Here is a 16,432-nt window from a genome sequence, read left to right on the forward strand (position 1 = left end):
GTACTAGGGAAATTAGTTCTCAGCTTATAAACAGGTGTTGCAAATATTCTTCCTCAGTTTGCAGTTTGTCTTTGACTTTGTTTATGGTGCTTTTTGGCTGGGCAGAATTTTGAAAAACTTGTTATATAGTTGGGGCACCTGGGTGGCTCAGTTGGTGAAGCGACTGACTTCGGCTCAGGTCATGATCTCACGGTTCATGGGTTCAAGCGCTGCATAAGGCTCTGTGCTGACAGCTCAGAGCCTGGAGCCTGCTTGGGATTCTGTGTCTCCCTCTCTCTCTGCCCCTCCCCCATCCACACTCTGCCTCTCTCCTTCAAAAATAAATAAAAACATTAATAAAAAAATTGTCATATAGTTGACTGTGTCATCCTTTTACGGCTTACGGGTTTTGTGACATAGTTAGGAAGGCCGTCCTCATATGTGAGGCTATAAAATAATTATCCCATAGAAGCTATCACTTATATACTCCTTTCCTCAAACAGGGACTAAAAACAGGCTACTTGTGCTCTCTGCCAGGATTATTGTGAAGACCAAATAAGATAAACAATATGAAAGGGCTTTACAAAATATAAACCAGTATATACACGCATGGCTTGTTGTCATTGCCGCTGTTAATTTGTATGCGATTCTGGCACTAACTAGCTAAGTTCTGTTGTTGCTTCCATTCTGCTGAGCAGAGACTGAAGGGCAGAATTAGTTCCTGAGCCAGTCAAGGATGAAGTAATTGGTAGCATTTGGGGAATGTCACAGAAGATATCAACTCTTATTAGTTATCTTGGGGAGTTTTCATATTTGACCAAAAAAAAAAAAAAAAAAGCTTTAAACCCCAAACTTTTCTGGTCATTCTTCCTTCAAGTAGAATCTTTAAAAAAAATTTTTTTTTCCTACTAGGAAAAAAAATCAGTTTAGTGGGTTTTGTGTTAATCAGCTCTTAATTGTAATTTAAGCCTCATCAATGGCCATTTTTGATATGTTTTCCTTATTTGTTTTACATTAAAAACATTTTTTTAAACGTTTATTTATTTTTGAGAGACAGAGAGAGGCAGAGCACAAGTGAGGGAGGGGCAGAGAGAGAGGGAGACACAGAATCCGAAACAGGCTGCAAGCTCTGAGCTGTCAGCACAGAGCGCAATGGGGGGCTTGAACGCATGAACCAAGAAATAATGAACTGAGCCGAAGTTGGATGCTTAACTGACAGAGCCGCCCAGGTGCCCCTTCCTTATGTTTTTACACCTAAATTCTATTTTTAATAGCAAACTTTAGGTTGAGCATTGTATTGATTGAAAAAAAAAGTCAATACTTGACAGCAGTTATTCCTACGATGATTGCTCTGGTATAGAATTGTATGCCGATCAGGTCCTTGTGCCCTGATAACGGTCAGACTCTGGGTTTGAATGCGATTCAGTTGGTAGCTAGTTGTGTGATCTTGGAATTGCTTCATTGCTTTCTGCCTCTGTTTCCCTCTCTGTAAAACAAGGATGATTACAGAACCTGACCCATTGGGTTGTAGCAAGAAGTCAGTGATAAAATCTAAATAAAGTACTTGGCCCAGTGCCTGGATAGAATGAGGGCTCAATAAATACTAGCTATTAGTATAATTCAGGAATACCTAAACGAATTTAGGAAATGAGCCCAAGGTAAATGGAATATACGCTTTCAGTAGGTACTCCCATCCTTGGGGGTGGCACAGATCAGATTACATGGTAGAGCCCTGTTGCCCACCACAGCACACTTGTTTTTGGGAAAAGTGTGAGTTCTGTTACTGCCTTGTGAAGGGTAGTCATCAGGCCTGGCACTTCGTTCTCATGGCAAGGAAGAGGTAGCTACGTGGAGGGGAGTGTCACAGAAGGGCCTGTGAGCCATGGTGAGGATCGGAAGGAGCAAGTGGAGTACATTGTCCCAGGGGACTTGCCCCAGTCATACTACCTCTTCTTGGGGAAGGAAGATTCTGGTTGATGTGGGTTCACTGTGTGTGGTGATGTATTTGCAGGGGACATAACCCTTTTCTTCTTTTTTTTCTCTTCCGGTTCCTGACGGGGTGGGTCGGGGGGGGGGGGGGGGGAATCTGTGGAGCCCCGGCTGTGATCCTAGGCCCTGGGGGACCCTTTTCTTCTTTTTTTTTCTCTTCCGGTTCCTAACCCGGGGCACGGAGGGGGGATCTGCGGAGCCCCAGCTCTGATCCAAGCCCCGGGGGGGGTTGGGCCCTGAAAAAGAAATAACATCTGTGGGACCTCTGCCACGTGCCAGGCACTCTAAGTTCATAATCACGTTGGATCCACCATTTTACAGGCGAGGAAACGGGAGTGAGGCTCAGGGAAGGCACAGAAGGTACTCAGGGCCAGCCCCACGCTGGTAAGCAGCAGAACTGGAATTTTAATCGCCATCTGTCTCACACCAAAATCCAGCTTCTTTTGCCGCTCAGCATGTGGCCCTATACCATACCTCACTTCAGTTTCATAAAGCCTTTTGTGATGTTTCTGTGGCTCAGTGCCTGTACTTGGGTCTCCCAGAAATATCTCTGGACTCGAAATTTAAGTAATGGCGAGAAAGGCTGACATTCACTAGTTCCTGCCTCCAACTAGCAACAGCAGGTTAAGTCATTTGGGCTAGTTCTCAGAACTGCCGTGGCAGAGCCAGGCAGGGAATCCTGTCTCTCATGTCCCAAGATGCAAAGTACTTAACTCTGATCTTCCTTCGAGGGTTAGTCTTGAGGCAGGGATGCTAATCTCTGAGCACATCTTTTTCAGGTAACATGTGTGGCTTTCACTCTTTTAAACTGGTCCAGAGGGGAACCTCAGAGGGCCTGAGCAAGCCCATGGGAAGGGTGAGGCAGGGGGGTGATGGCACAGGTTGGGGGAGAGTATTTGTGAACTCTGCGACCTCCTGTCTCTGGACATGAAGCTGTAATAAGCCCTGTGGTTCACCGTCTGCACTTTCCCATGTGCTCTCTCCAGGCAGATCCTATGTCTCTCTATCTGCAGGCTTAGCTCATACTGTTTGCTCCATAGGAATATCCTGTCTCTTCCCGACCTCCCCCCTACAACCTCTGGGCCTCATGCCTGTCTGAGGAGACCCATTGCAACTGCCACCCTCTCTGGGAAACCTCAATGGACTGGAATGGATTCATTTCTGAACCCAAATCCAATCATTTATTATATAAAATGTAATGGGCAAATATAAGACTGTTTTGAGAAATTTGTGAAAATACCAAACTTGGGGGATAATACATATTAAGGACACTCTTAATATGTGTAATTCCTGTGGTCAGCAACCCTACAGTGCTTGATTTTATTTTTATTTATTTATTTTTTTAAAATTTTTTTTCCAACGTTTATTTATTTTTGGGACAGAGAGAGACAGAGCATGAACGGGGGAGGGGCAGAGAGAGAGGGAGACACAGAATCGGAAACAGGCTCCAGGCTCTGAGCCATCAGCCCAGAGCCCGACGCGGGGCTCAAACTCACAGACCGCGAGATCGTGACCTGGCTGAAGTCGGACGCTTAACCGACTGCGCCACCCAGGCGCCCCGAGTGCTTGATTTTATTTTTAGAGAACAAATCTTTTCTACTTAAGTGCATCTGAAATGTTTTTTTTTAATGTTTATTCATTTATTTTGAGAGAGAGTGTGTGTGTGTGAGCTTGTGCATGGGGTGAGGAGGGGCAGAGAGAAAGAGAGAGAGAGAGAGGGAGGGAGAGAGGGAATCCCAAGCAGGTTCTGTGCTGTCAGCGCAGAGCCTGAAGCAAGGCTCAATCCCACGAACTGTGAGATCATGACCTGAGCCAAAATCAGGAGTTGGACGCTCAACCGACAGCCACCCTGGTGCTCCTGAAATGGGTTTAATCTCTCTAGTAGAATGCAGGCTATTTGAGCATTTGCGTGGTCAAAATCTGATGTCAGATAGCCTATTTTTTGATATGCTGGTGACCTTGGGTAAGTCACTTCCTATATCTGGGCCTCTCTTCCATCATCTGTGAAACAGGGATACTTATACTATGTTGTTAGGTTTCTTTGTGGGGGATATCATGGGGTAATAATAATTGCTACCATTTATTGAGTGTTTACTATGTGCCCAGCACTGTGCTAAGCTTAGCTCTACATTTTTATTTGATCCTCCCAAGAGCTCCCTCAGTTTTGAAGTCCTTTACCCTACAATATTTTCTTCCCCAATAGCACTTACCTTCTTTACATTGTAGTATAATTTACTCATTTTGTTTATTCATCTTCCCCTTCCCGGGCCTCTTGCCTCGTGTGACTCCAGGAGGCACCATTCACAGTGCATTCTGGGTTCTACCATTACTGAGAATATTAACGTGAGTGGTGGGGATTTCCCAGAGTTGTGTCAAGTAGAGACCCTGGAACTGCTCCAGGAGGACAGGGATTTTTTTTTTTTTTTTTTTTTTAATGTCTGTGCCTATTTTGACTCTTGCTGTATCCCTGTATCCAGAATAATGCCTGACCTATGGTAAGCTTTCAATAAATATTTGTTGAAAGAATGAATTAAAGAGCCCTAAAGAGAGCCCATTTCATTGGTGAGGAAACTGAGGCTCAATGAGTTATTGATTTGGCTGAAGCTCTAAGAGACAGTGAAGCAGCTGGGTGTTTCTAGCATGCCTGCTCTCAACAGCTTTGCAAAGCTGCATGTCTGAAATGCCTGGCATTGTCCCTGCCACCCCGCAATTGCTCAACAAATATTAATGAGCTTGCCTACATGGGTCAGCCTCTCCCCTCTGCGAGACAATCCCTACAGAGTAACAAACTGTCACATAGCCATTGCTTTGAGAAATTAAACTGCATGGTGCAAAGAAAAGGTGAGACTTTTGAAGTTTTTGGAAGAAAAATTCCTAACACGATTGTTAATGGAGTTTGCAGGGGCCTCTCAGGCCTTTCCAACCCGATTTTTTTTTCCTGCTGCCTTCCCTTTTGTGAGCATTTCTTCCCCTTTCTGCTTGCAATGAGTTCTGCTCTCCTGTAGGCTACAATGTGTCAGTTGTTATAAAATCCGGGAGGTGGAGCTTGGTGACGAGGTGGGTGGGGGAGTGCTCAGCCAGCCCTGCAGGGCGAGCAGTCCAGCCGTGGTTCACCGGAGCTTAAGCCTTGCAGCAGGAGAACTTCCATCTCGCTCTTCTGGCTTTGATCCTCACTGTACATCAGACCAGAGGCGCCGAAGGAAGGGAGGATGCGAGATGACCGGCCCTCTGGCAACCTGACCATCTCCTTAGCAGAGCCTTCGAAAGCCAGCCGGAGACTGACTGCACAAGCAAGGAGGCGCCGCGCCTCTGTGGATGTGTGTGTGTATGTGTGTGTGTGTGTGGGTGGGTGGGTGAGCGGGTGTGAGTGAGTGAGAGTGTGTGTGTGTATGTGTGCGTGTGCATCACGACTGTGTGTGTGTCGGTTGAGTGCGAGAGTGCACGCGTGAGTGTGTTTGTGTGCATGTGTGTGTGATTGCTCTCAGTTATTATTTTTGTGGAAGAAAAATCTTGAAAATCTGGGGCAGGTTACTGTGCTCCTAGGGGCGGTAGTTCTTCTTTTGCAAGAGGAGCTGACCAGACCAAGCTACTAGAGACATTTTTTCGGCAAGTAAAGAGAATTTTCCTCCCAGAACGAGAGGCATTTTTCTCCCCCCCTGGCTCTGCAGCCGAGTAAAAGAGATTAGTCCCTAAACCCTGTGAAATCGACTAGAGCCGAGTGATTACCAGGGCTTGAGAGAGGACTGGGGAAGAAAAAGAGAAATAAATCAAACAGCCTGTCAGTGCCTTTGGCCACGTTGGAAGATGTCATCTCAAACTAAGTTCAAGAAAGACAAAGAGATCATTGCTGAATATGAAGCCCAAATAAAAGGTGAGATGCGGGCTGGGGAGTCATGCTTCCCCTCCCCTTTCCTTTTTTCTCTTGCTCTGGCTTTCTTTTACCCTTTTTCCTCCCTGCCATCACGAAATGTTGTTATGCATCAATAATCTTATTGTGAGTAGGAACAGTGGCAGCCGCACAAGTCCAGACTGGTTTCAACTGCAGAGAGCCCTGGCTCTGGGAGTGTGGATTATAGAATGGGCAGCAATCACTGCATTGCAGGTGTGTGAGGAGGATCCTACGCCCGGCTTTAGGAGTGTCGTGGATACTCCATCATCTTGGCCGTGACATGTCACTCTAAGGCCATTTTGACAGTCACTGCCTCTTCCCCCCTCCCATGCTGAAAGCCCCTTAATGTGATTTTTTTACTATCTGCTTTTATGTTTCTTTATTCTTTTTGGTTTCTTGTTGCTTTCCCTTGCCCCTTTCTCTGGGCTGGAATTCACATGCATGTGCACACAGAAGCAGCATCCCTGGGTTGCACTTCTTTGTCAGTGTCTCTCGGCTGGCCTGGGTTGCCATGGATTAACTGTTATGGGGCATATTGATCCAAACTAATGCAGGCATTTAGGCATAAAGAGGGAGCTCGGTGCAGAAAATGTATTCTCTCGCAGTGTGCAGCCCCAATCACCGCCCGTCTGCCTGCTAGCGTGTAGGGTCATCAGCCTTCATTCAAAGCCAACAGCTTAGTGTGCCGTTTCGGCTGGTAGGAGCTGCCTGGCTTCCGTAGCACCAGAGGAAGGCTGCCAGCAGGGTGGGATGACCTCTGGCTGCCTGTTCCAGCTTTGGGGCCATGGGGTGCACGCTCCTCTCAGAAACTACTCCCTAAATCCGCACCAGCAAGGCGAAATAGGGAACCGGACACAGTCGCATAGACAAATGCAGGCAGAATCCTGGTTCACGCCAGAGGGGGTTCTCCCACCTTCATGAGTTCTAGACTCAGTTTTGGCAAGGAAAATCTAAAAGCTCCATACTCACCCTTTCTCCGAGGACAGACCCTGAGGGAAGCCTGGGCCTGCGTCTCTTAGTGTCTGTTTTCTCTCTGGTCCTGGATCTCCTTGCTGCGACACAGGGTGTGTTTGTGGTCTCCCACAGAAAGACTAAAGACAAAATACATCTTCAATGGATACTGACGCTTGCTCTTGAGATTGTGGGTGGACTGTTTGAGCAAGTTGATTATTTGGGGCTCAGGTGACCTGAGGCTGCCCCACCTGCTTTTAGGTGCTTCTGCAGCTCCAGACTCAGTGACCCAGGAAGTCTCCCCGGGAGCGGCAGGGGCCCGACATCCACAGCTGCTGCACACGCTCCCGATGCTTGGGAACCTTTGGGAGGGGAGCGGCCAACAGGGGAGGGCTTTGTTTTTTTTTTTTTTCCAGTCTCCCAACCCTCTTGTGTCTTCTAGTCCTGGTCAGACCCGGCATGCTAATCACCTCTGGGGGTAGACCCCAGGGCAAAGGGAGCTGAAAACGTTCTCTAGGTTTCAGCTCAGTGTGGCAAACTGACTTAGGATGTTTCAGCCTTGCTGAAAATTTAGTCACAGGCCCTTTACTGGTCAGAGATTTGAACTCACCCGGCTGCATCAATACAAAAGCCCAGTTTCGGCCTTTGCATACACACTTTTTAGGGAGTTTATGTTTTGTAAGATGAATTTGGCTGAGTATTATAGTTCTTTTTAACTGAGGTTCTCATGAAAAATGCCATACTAGAGAAGCGAATGCTGAGTTTTGGACAGTTTGGGGTTTTTGTTAGCATTGTCTTGGTAGGAAATAACGCTCGTCTTGTTTTTGGATCACTGCCACAGGGCCCGTGAACTTGGCTTGAGGATCAATGAAGCATTTATTGCTCCGGCTGATTCTTTTACTTTTTTACCTTTCACCTTTATTTTAACAACTACTTAGCAAGTCCAAGGTCATGCATTTCCGGCAGGAAATTTGTCCAGATGATCTTGTCTCTTCCAGACCCTAAGGGTCTCTACATTCTGGTTAAAGGAGTTGAATTTTATTCCTTTAGAATTGACACCCACACGACTTAGGCCAGGATGTTGCTGTGCCTGAAACCGTCTGGAATCTTTTCCCTTCAAAATTCTGTTTGTTAATCATCATCATAGTTCCTGATGATGTACGCACAGGGCTCTACAGTTTCTCTGTCTGGCTCACTCCCAAACATCACTACTCTTGGCCTACACAATGTACGGAAAGTGTTTGTATGAATGAGCTCAGCTTTAGAGATGAGGAAACTGAGGCCTTGTCAGGTTGAGTGACGTGCCCAAGGTCACAAGGCCAGAAATGTGAAGGTAGCTGGTCTTCTTTCCCATTGCATTGTTTGCCCGAGGCTGGCCCTTGAAGGATTGATGTCAGTGGCAGATGGCGGTTTTGTGGTGGGGACTGGCTGTCTCTTGATCGTTCCATTGTTTACCCTCTTACTTTTATCCCTTGCCTTTGTTGCTTGCCTCTGAAGAATGTTTGACCAATCACCAAAAATAACGCCTGAAGCCTGTTTCCTTTCTCCCTGGGTATCATTTGACCAGTTTGGTGCAAACCCTTCGCCTACTTAGATAGATTTGGTCCTCTGTGAATTTAGTGAGGGGCATTTTTGGTTTTTAAAAATGATACTGAGTTCTTTGTTGACTTACTCTCTTTTATTTCTTTTTGAAGAATTTATTGACCTGAGGAGAATGTTTTAACACTATTTTTTTTCCCTATTGTAAAAGAAATATCAGATCCATGCCTTCTCTTGCCTCATCAGTTACCTGAATCCCTTTGATTATATATTTGCAATGCAGTAGTATACCATGTGCTTGTACATGTCCAGTGATGGGGAACTCATCACCTCCCAAGTCCACATATTCTACCTTTAATAGCCCTGGCTGCTGTAAGTGGTTTTTATATTCATCTATTGGTTCTATAGTATCTTCTCCTTGGGGGTTCATAGAACAAGATAGATGATTCTTCCCCATGACTGCCCATTGGATGTTAGAGACTCTGATCATAGCCCCACTATGATTATCCTCATTTACTCACATAAGATGCTTATCTGCTGCTTAATCATCTTCACTTTGCTTTGGATTTACTGTATCCTGGTTACAAACTCCCAAGTGCCTTTGGGTGCTTGACAGATACAATAAATGAGTGAAGCTGGCCAAGTAAGATGATTTGTGATAGTTGGTCTACCATCTCCGTGAGGGCAGTAGATGAAAGGGTGATGGTGGTTATGGTGCCCTTGAGAGCACTGTCTAGATGAGAGCTTTATGCTTTTATTTTACTTTATTTATTTATTTAAAACATTTTTTAAATGTCTTATTATTTATTTTTGAGAGAGAGAGACAGAGCATGAACAGGGAGGGGCAGAGAGAGAGAGAGGGAGAGACACAGATCTGAAGCAGGCTCCAGGCTCTGAGCTGTCAGCACAGAGCCCGACTTGGGGCTTGAATTCAGGAACTGTGAGATCATGACCTGAGCTGAAGTCAGACGCTTAACTGACTGAGCCACCCAGGTACCCCCTTTAAGAGTGTTTCTAAGTTCTAGGGGCGCCTGGGTGGCTCAGTCTGCTAAGTGTCCCACTTCAGCCTTGGTCATGATCTTGCTGTTACTGAGTTCGAGCCCCATGTCAGACTCTGTGCTGACAGCTCAGAGCCTGGAGCCTGTTTCAGATCCTGTGTGTGTCTCTCTCTCTGCCCTTCCCCCACTTGTTGTCTCTCTGTCTGTCTCTCTCTCAAAAATAAACAGTAAAAAAAAAAAAGAAAAACGAGTGTTTCTCAGTTCTATATGAGAGGCTTTTGATGTGATCAGAGAAAGAAACACAACTATCACCTCCTTTATGCTGCATGTATTGCTTCTATTAATATAGCCCAAGGATTGAATTAGTCCTTTTCACTGCCCACCCCTTCACTGTACCATATTTATTTTACATGCTCTATTTCTCCAATCCACTAAGTTATTAGGATCTTTGTCAGAGAGAAGCAAATGAAATGAATTTCATATGAGTTGTTCTTGGTGACCCTGTGCTGGCCCCAGATGGACTCTATTTCCTGTCTGAGGTGCTTGCCAGTGTCCCTTTATGAATCTGTTCAAGCACTTTGCTTGAGAGTGACATCACATTCTCTAGTCTGGAAATGGCAAGCTCTAACTTCTTCCCCTTTTGAAAATCAGAACAACATTTGCCCATCTCCAGCATTTTGGCACTTATCCTGTTTTTCACAGTTCCCTCAAAGATCACCGATAGTGTTTGGTAATCTTATTTGCCAGAGTTCTCAGTGCCCTGGGCTCTCATTCATCTTGCTGTCACACATAATGATCTATTCTGCATTTATCTAGAGTTCCCATTTCCATTTCAACCTAATAGAAAATTGAAATAGAAACACAGTGATTGACTTTAGTGTTTTGTTTTGGTTTTTAATTATACATCCATAGTCATTTAGGCCATCTTCTTAATAGCAAAAGTCTAGAATTTGGGGGAAGAAGGGCAGATTTTGAAGAAGATCACAGAGAAGTGTTTATTTACTCATTCATTTATGTATTCATTCAGTAAACATTGATTATCTACTTTCTTCTTAGTCTTGTGCTGGGTGTTGTGAGAGATGCAGAGTATATGATACATTCTTGGCTTTCTAAGAGTTTTCTTGAAATATGGTGATAAAATCGGTGAAGGAAATGGAAAAAACAAAAACAGAAACTCAGAACACAAAAACTCCCAATTGAGCACCAGAATGAGTTTAGTCTTTATTTTTTATTTTTTTTTTCTAGTGTTTATTTACTTTTGAGAGAGAGAGAGAGAGAGAGAGAGAGAGAGCAAGCATGAGCGGGGGAGGGGCAGAGAGGGACAGAAACACAGAATCCCAAGCTTGCTCCAGGCTCTGAGCTGTCAACACAGAGCCCAATGGGGGCTTGAACTCACGAACCAAGAGATCATGACCTGAGCCGAAGTCAGATGATTAACTGACTGAGCCACCCAGCCGCCCCGAGAATGAGTTTAGTCTTTTTAAAAAAAATTTTTTTGGGGCGCCTGGGTGGCGCAGTCGGTTAAGCGTCCGACTTCAGCCAGGTCACGATCTCGCGGTCTGTGAGTTCGAGCCCCGCGTCAGGCTCTGGGCTGATGGCTCCGAGCCTGGAGCCTGTTTCCGATTCTGTGTCTCCCTCTCTCTCTGCCCCTCCCCCGTTCATGCTCTGTCTCTCTCTGTCCCAAAAATAAATAAACGTTGGAAAAAAAAAATAAAAAAAAATAAAAAAAATTTTTTTAACATTTACTTATTTTTGAGAGACAGAGCCAGAGCATGAGCAGGGGAGGGGCAGAGAGAGAGACACACACAGATCTTAAGTAGGCTGCAGGATCCAGGCTCTGCACAGCTGTCAGCACAGAGCCTGACATGGGCTCAAACTCACAGACCTGGAGATCATGACCTGAGCCCAAGTCGGTCACTTAACCCACTGAGCCACCCAGATGCCCCGAGAATGAGTTTAGTCTTAAAGAGAGTATGGCATTGAGTGAATGGACGAGACCTTTAGGAACCCTCACTACTCTCAACAGGCTTTAATGAGGAAAGTATGTTGGGTGGAGAGATATCGAGGAGTAGTGGGGACTGTGGCTGATTAAGGCTCACCTAGAGGCGTAAGCCTCTGCTCAGCTCCAGTCTCAGTGCCAGGCAGGATGTGAGCCCAGACTGGTCAGTTCTTTTAGTGTTTCAAGGGCATCTGGATTTTAAAACAAAATCTCCTCATTTTTATTTTTAAGTTTTTAAAAATGTTAAAAACTTTAAAAAATGGGGATGTCTTTTTTATTTTTAAGCTGTAAATTCTTTTTTAAATTGAAGGATATTTGACACACAATGTTACATTAGTTTCAGGTGTATAACGTACTGATACAACTCTATACGTTACTCTGTGCTCACAAGTGTAGCTACCATCTGTCACCATACCATGCTATTATAATATCATTGACTGTATTCCCTATGCTGTGCCTTTCATCCCCGTGACTTACTCATCCCATAACTGGAGGCCTATATCTCCCACTTCCTTCACCAATTTTACTCATCCCACTACCCCTCTCCCTCTGACAGCCATCATTTTGTTTTGTGTATTTATGGGTCTGTTCTGGTTTTTATTTGTTCATTTGTTCTGTTTTTTAGATTCCACATACAAGTTAGATCAGGTGGTATTTGTCTTTCTCTGTCTGACTTACTGTACTTAGCATAATACCCTCTAGGTTCATCCATGTGGTCACAAATGGCAAGATCTCATTCTTTTTTATGGCCAAGTAATATTCCTCTCTCTCTCTCTCTCTCTCTCTCTAGATCCGCACACACGCACACATACATACATAAACACATAACATCTTCTTTATCCATTCATCTATCTATCCATGGACACTTAGGTTGCTTTCATATTGGCTGTTGTATATAATGCTGCAATACACCTAAGGGTGCATATATCTTTTCAAATTTGTGTTTTTATTTTCTTTGGGTAAATACCCAGCAGTGTAATTGCTGGATCATATGGTATTTCTATTTTAATTTTTTGAGGAACCAACATACTGTATTCCACAGTGGCTATACCAATTTACATTCCCACCAACAGTGTAGGAGGGTTCCTTTTTTGAGCTATAAGAGTTCTTTATTCTGGATACAAGTCCATTATCAGATATAAGATTTGCAAATATTTTCCTCCATTCTGTGAGTTATGCTTTCCCTTTTTCAATGGTGCCCTTTGAAGCACAAAAGTATTTATGTTTATGAAATTCAGATTATTTATTCTCATGCTTTTCATGTCATATCTGGGACTTGTTTGCTAGATCCTAGGCCATGATGAAAATCTCCTGATTTAAAAAATATTTTTCTTTAATGTTTATTTATTTTTGAGAGAGACAGACAGAGAGACAGAATGCCAGTGGAGGAGGGGCAGAGAGAGAAGGAGACACAGAATCCAAAGCGGGCTCCAGGCTCTGAGCTGTCAGCACAGAGCCTGACGCGGGGCTTGAACTCATAAACTGTGAGATTATGATCTGTGCTGAAGTCGGATGCTTAACTGACTGAGCCACTCAGGTGCCCTGAAAATCTCCTGAGTTTTACATGCAACTCAAATTTTTAAAAAATATTTTTTACTGTTTTTTTTTTTTTTAACGTTTATTTATTTTTTTGGGACAGAGAGAGACAGAGCATGAATGGGGGAGGGGCAGAGAGAGAGGGAGACACAGAATCAGAAACAGGGTCCAGGCTCTGAGCCATCAGCCCAGAGCCCAACACGGGGCTCGAACTCACGGACCGCGAGATCGTGACCTGGCTGAAGTCGGACGCTTAACCGACTGCGCCACCCAGGCGCCCCTTACTGTTTGTTTTTAAGAGAGAGTGTGAGCGGCGTAGGGGCAGAGAGAGTGGGAGAGAAAGAATCCCAAGCAGGTTCTGCATCGCCAGTGCAGAGCCTCACGGGGTGCTCGAACTCACAAACTGCGAGATCATGACCTGAGCCCAAATCAAGAGTTGGCGCTTAACTGACTGAGCCACCCAGGAGCCCCAAATGTAACTCAAATTTTTAAGAAACACTATGCTGCCTGAACAAACTCATCAGTAGGACAGTTTCAGCTCACAACCCACCGCTTTGCAACTTCTGGCCTGTAAGTTGAAGTCCATAAAAGGTCTTGGTGATGGAGCCTCAGCCAGTTTTCCTGTTTTATCTTTAGTTGTTTTCTCTATATTAGGCCTGTGCTCCTAAAACCACATGAGGCCAATCCCTTGTATCTGAATCCTCAGTATCCCTTCCTGGAACCTTCACATCTAGTGCCATTTGTGCCTTTGTTCTGTTTAAAGTGTCCCCCTTCCTCCACCCTTTCTTTGTCTGGGCAACTCCCGACCGTCGTTCAGTGGCTGCCAAAATGACACCTTCTTCCAACTCTCCTAGGCAAAATTAGTGATTCCCTCAGATCTGTGCTCATGGTCGTTTTGTTTCGCCAGATAGGCTGAGAGAGTGGCCGGTACGTTACTAATGAGAAGTTTTACTCTGAACAACTTTTAGCTAACTTAGTTATTTTCCTTGACATGTGTCTTAGTCTGCTTGGGCTCCCATAACAAAATACTGTGAACTGGGTGCTTAAACCACAGACATTTATTTTTACAGTTCTGGAGTCTGGAAGTCCAAGATCAAGGTACCAACAGATTCAGTTCCTAGTGTTGTAGATGGCTGTCCTCTCGCCGTATGCTCACATGGCCTTTGCTCAGTGTGGAGAGAGAGAGAGAGAGAGAGAGAGGGAGGGAGAGAGAGAGAGAGGGAGAGAGGAGGCTGTCTGTCTTCCTCTTCTTTAAGGGCACTGATCCCATCATGAGGGCCTCTCCCTCATGACCTTCAACTAAACCTAATTATCTCCCAAAGGCCTCATCTACCTCCAGATACTATCACATTGTCACATTGTGGGTTAGGGCTTCAACATACAAATTTGGAGGGGGAGACACAATCTATGACAGCACCTATACTTTTTGTTCCATTGAAAGTAGAGGATTGGGGCACCTGGGTGGCTCAGTCGGTTAAGCATCGGACTTTGGCTTAGGTCATGATCTCACAGCTCGTGAATTTGAGCCCCGCATCCAGTTCTGTGCTGACAGCTCGGAGCCTGGAGCCTGCTTCCGATTCTGTGTCTCCCTCTCTCTCTGCCCCTTCCCTACTCATGCTCTGTTTCTCTCTCTCTCAAAAATAATGAACATTTTTAAAAAGTAGGGGTTTTATTGATAAAGGAAACATTCTCCATAGTTTACTGAAGTTCCTTGTTTGTCCCTGACAGGGGAGATATTTATTAGTGGAGATTTGGTGAAGGCTTGTGTGTTCAAAGCAAGAGAAATGTTTAATGAGGTGATGTTTGCCACAGTCATAGTAGGGTGTGGCTGGGAACACTGCATTCCAGGCTTTTTGCAGTTTGGAGAAATCTGTACATCTAGAGGTCTATATTGGCCATTTTTGGAGTTTTTACCACCAGAGTTTATTAAAGACAACCTTTCCTTTCTAGAAACCTCAATCACTCATTCATTCATTTACTCACTCATTCATTCAGTGACTGTTACAAGCCATGCTTTAGGCTATATAACTTTACTTAGGTGTGGGAGGTAATTGATTTTTATTTAGTTCCGGGTCTCAGTCATATACACAGTATCTGATTTTGTGATCTCAGTACTTCTCAGAGGTAGTCATTATTATTCCCATTTTATGGACTAAAAGCTCTATCATTCAGAGAAATAAATGAAATAAGTTGCATTAGATTGCACAGGGAACAGTGGCAGAGTTAGGGTTTATGCAGAGCCTTCCTGACTTCCAGTTGTACAATGAGGTGAAAGCCGTGTCATAGCAATGTGGCTCTGAAACCCAGGGGTCTCTTTCCTGGGGGGACCACTCTGAGATGGGTCTTTATCTCTGACTTCCTACTGTTCCTGAAACTTCAACTCCCCTTCTAATCCAACTTTTCCTGGTTCTCCCTGGATGCCACCAACTGTGTCAGATCCTTCACACCCATCCCATGGAGTCACCTTTGGCAAAGTGCCCACCGAAGACACTTCTGTAGACTTGACTGAGGCTGCCATATCTGCCTCCATAAACCGGAAAATATAGGACTGGAAATTTGAGGGTTCTTCTAGTCCCCTCCACTAGGGAGGGGAGTCCAACTCCCCCACTTTTCTTCCCTCACCCTCCAGATGTGGAAACTAATGTTCAGAGAAGGGTTCTGGTGTAGAGACACTTCGAGACCATATTTCCGTGAGGAGGAAAGCTCTCTCTGATCGGTGCATTGCTGTATGCTCATGCCTGGCATCTAGTTGGTGATCAAGAAACATATGAAGTTGGATTGCTCCGGTGGGTGGTGTAAGGCCAACCGGTGGTGGTTGCCTGGGAGGTAGAGCTGAGTGGTACCTTGGAGAATGGGATGAGGCAAAGATATAAGAGTAAGGATAAGAGGGTCAGGAGGAGGTGAGGTTAGGCTCATTTAGAAGATGGGTCCTGTCCTTGTCACTGCCAGGAAGGGACAGGGGTCGACTTCTTCAAGGTGCTGAGTTTTGGAACCTCTGGCCTAACACAGGACCCAGCAAGTGGTGTTCTGGGCTTGATTTCACTTGCAAATGATTCATTCCTGATGGCTTGTTGGTGTTTATAAAATATCTTGGCTGGCCAGGAGTGGGATTTTGGCTCTTTTCTCTTAATTCATATAATCATTAGGCCAATTTGTGTTTGGAGTAGTGTTCCCTGAGATGTATTCACGAAATTGGATGTCAAGAGGCATTAGGTGGGAAAAACAGTTACGTGGTCAAATGGGTCTTGGGAGTTCTAACATAAACTGAGTTGAATAGGCTTGTTTCCCACAGGACTTGTTTTTGGGGGGTGGGGAGGTGGAAGAGAGAGAATTCCAAGCAGGCTCCATGCAGCGTCCAACAGGGGCTCCAACTCACGAACCTAGAACTGTGAGATCATGACCTGAGCTGGAGTCAAGAGTTAGATGCTTAACAGAACCAGCCACCCGGCGTCCCTCCCACAGGACTTCTGGGAACCTTGAACGTGTTAAGTGTGAATCACCAAGAAGGGGCCATGAATTTTCTTAAACTTATTCCATCTTGTAGATGTTTCT

The 16,432-nt window shown here is 45.0% G+C and overlaps 1 protein-coding gene across 8 annotated transcripts in view; it reads left to right on the forward strand.

Moving 5' to 3' along the window:
• Positions 1-5,353: 5,353 nt before the first annotated feature.
• The window catches only part of SRGAP3 (SLIT-ROBO Rho GTPase activating protein 3), a 255,609-nt gene continuing 244,530 nt past the window's right edge, over positions 5,354-16,432 (forward strand). For 5 of the 8 annotated variants that reach the window (XM_040492081.1, XM_040492082.1, XM_040492083.1 and 2 more), the window contains exon 1: positions 5,357-5,839. In XM_040492081.1, coding sequence (XP_040348015.1) covers positions 5,773-5,839 — 67 coding nt within the window. In that variant the 5' untranslated portion in view covers positions 5,357-5,772. Of the gene's footprint in view, positions 5,840-16,432 lie in introns of all 8 variants that reach the window. The other 3 variants (XM_040492089.1, XM_040492090.1, XM_040492085.1) reach the window with 3 other exon arrangements.

The sequence above is a fragment of the Herpailurus yagouaroundi genome, unplaced genomic scaffold, assembly GCF_014898765.1.
Source record: "Herpailurus yagouaroundi ecotype Mexico unplaced genomic scaffold, PumYag 183, whole genome shotgun sequence".
Classification (NCBI taxonomy): Eukaryota; Metazoa; Chordata; class Mammalia; order Carnivora; family Felidae; genus Herpailurus; species Herpailurus yagouaroundi.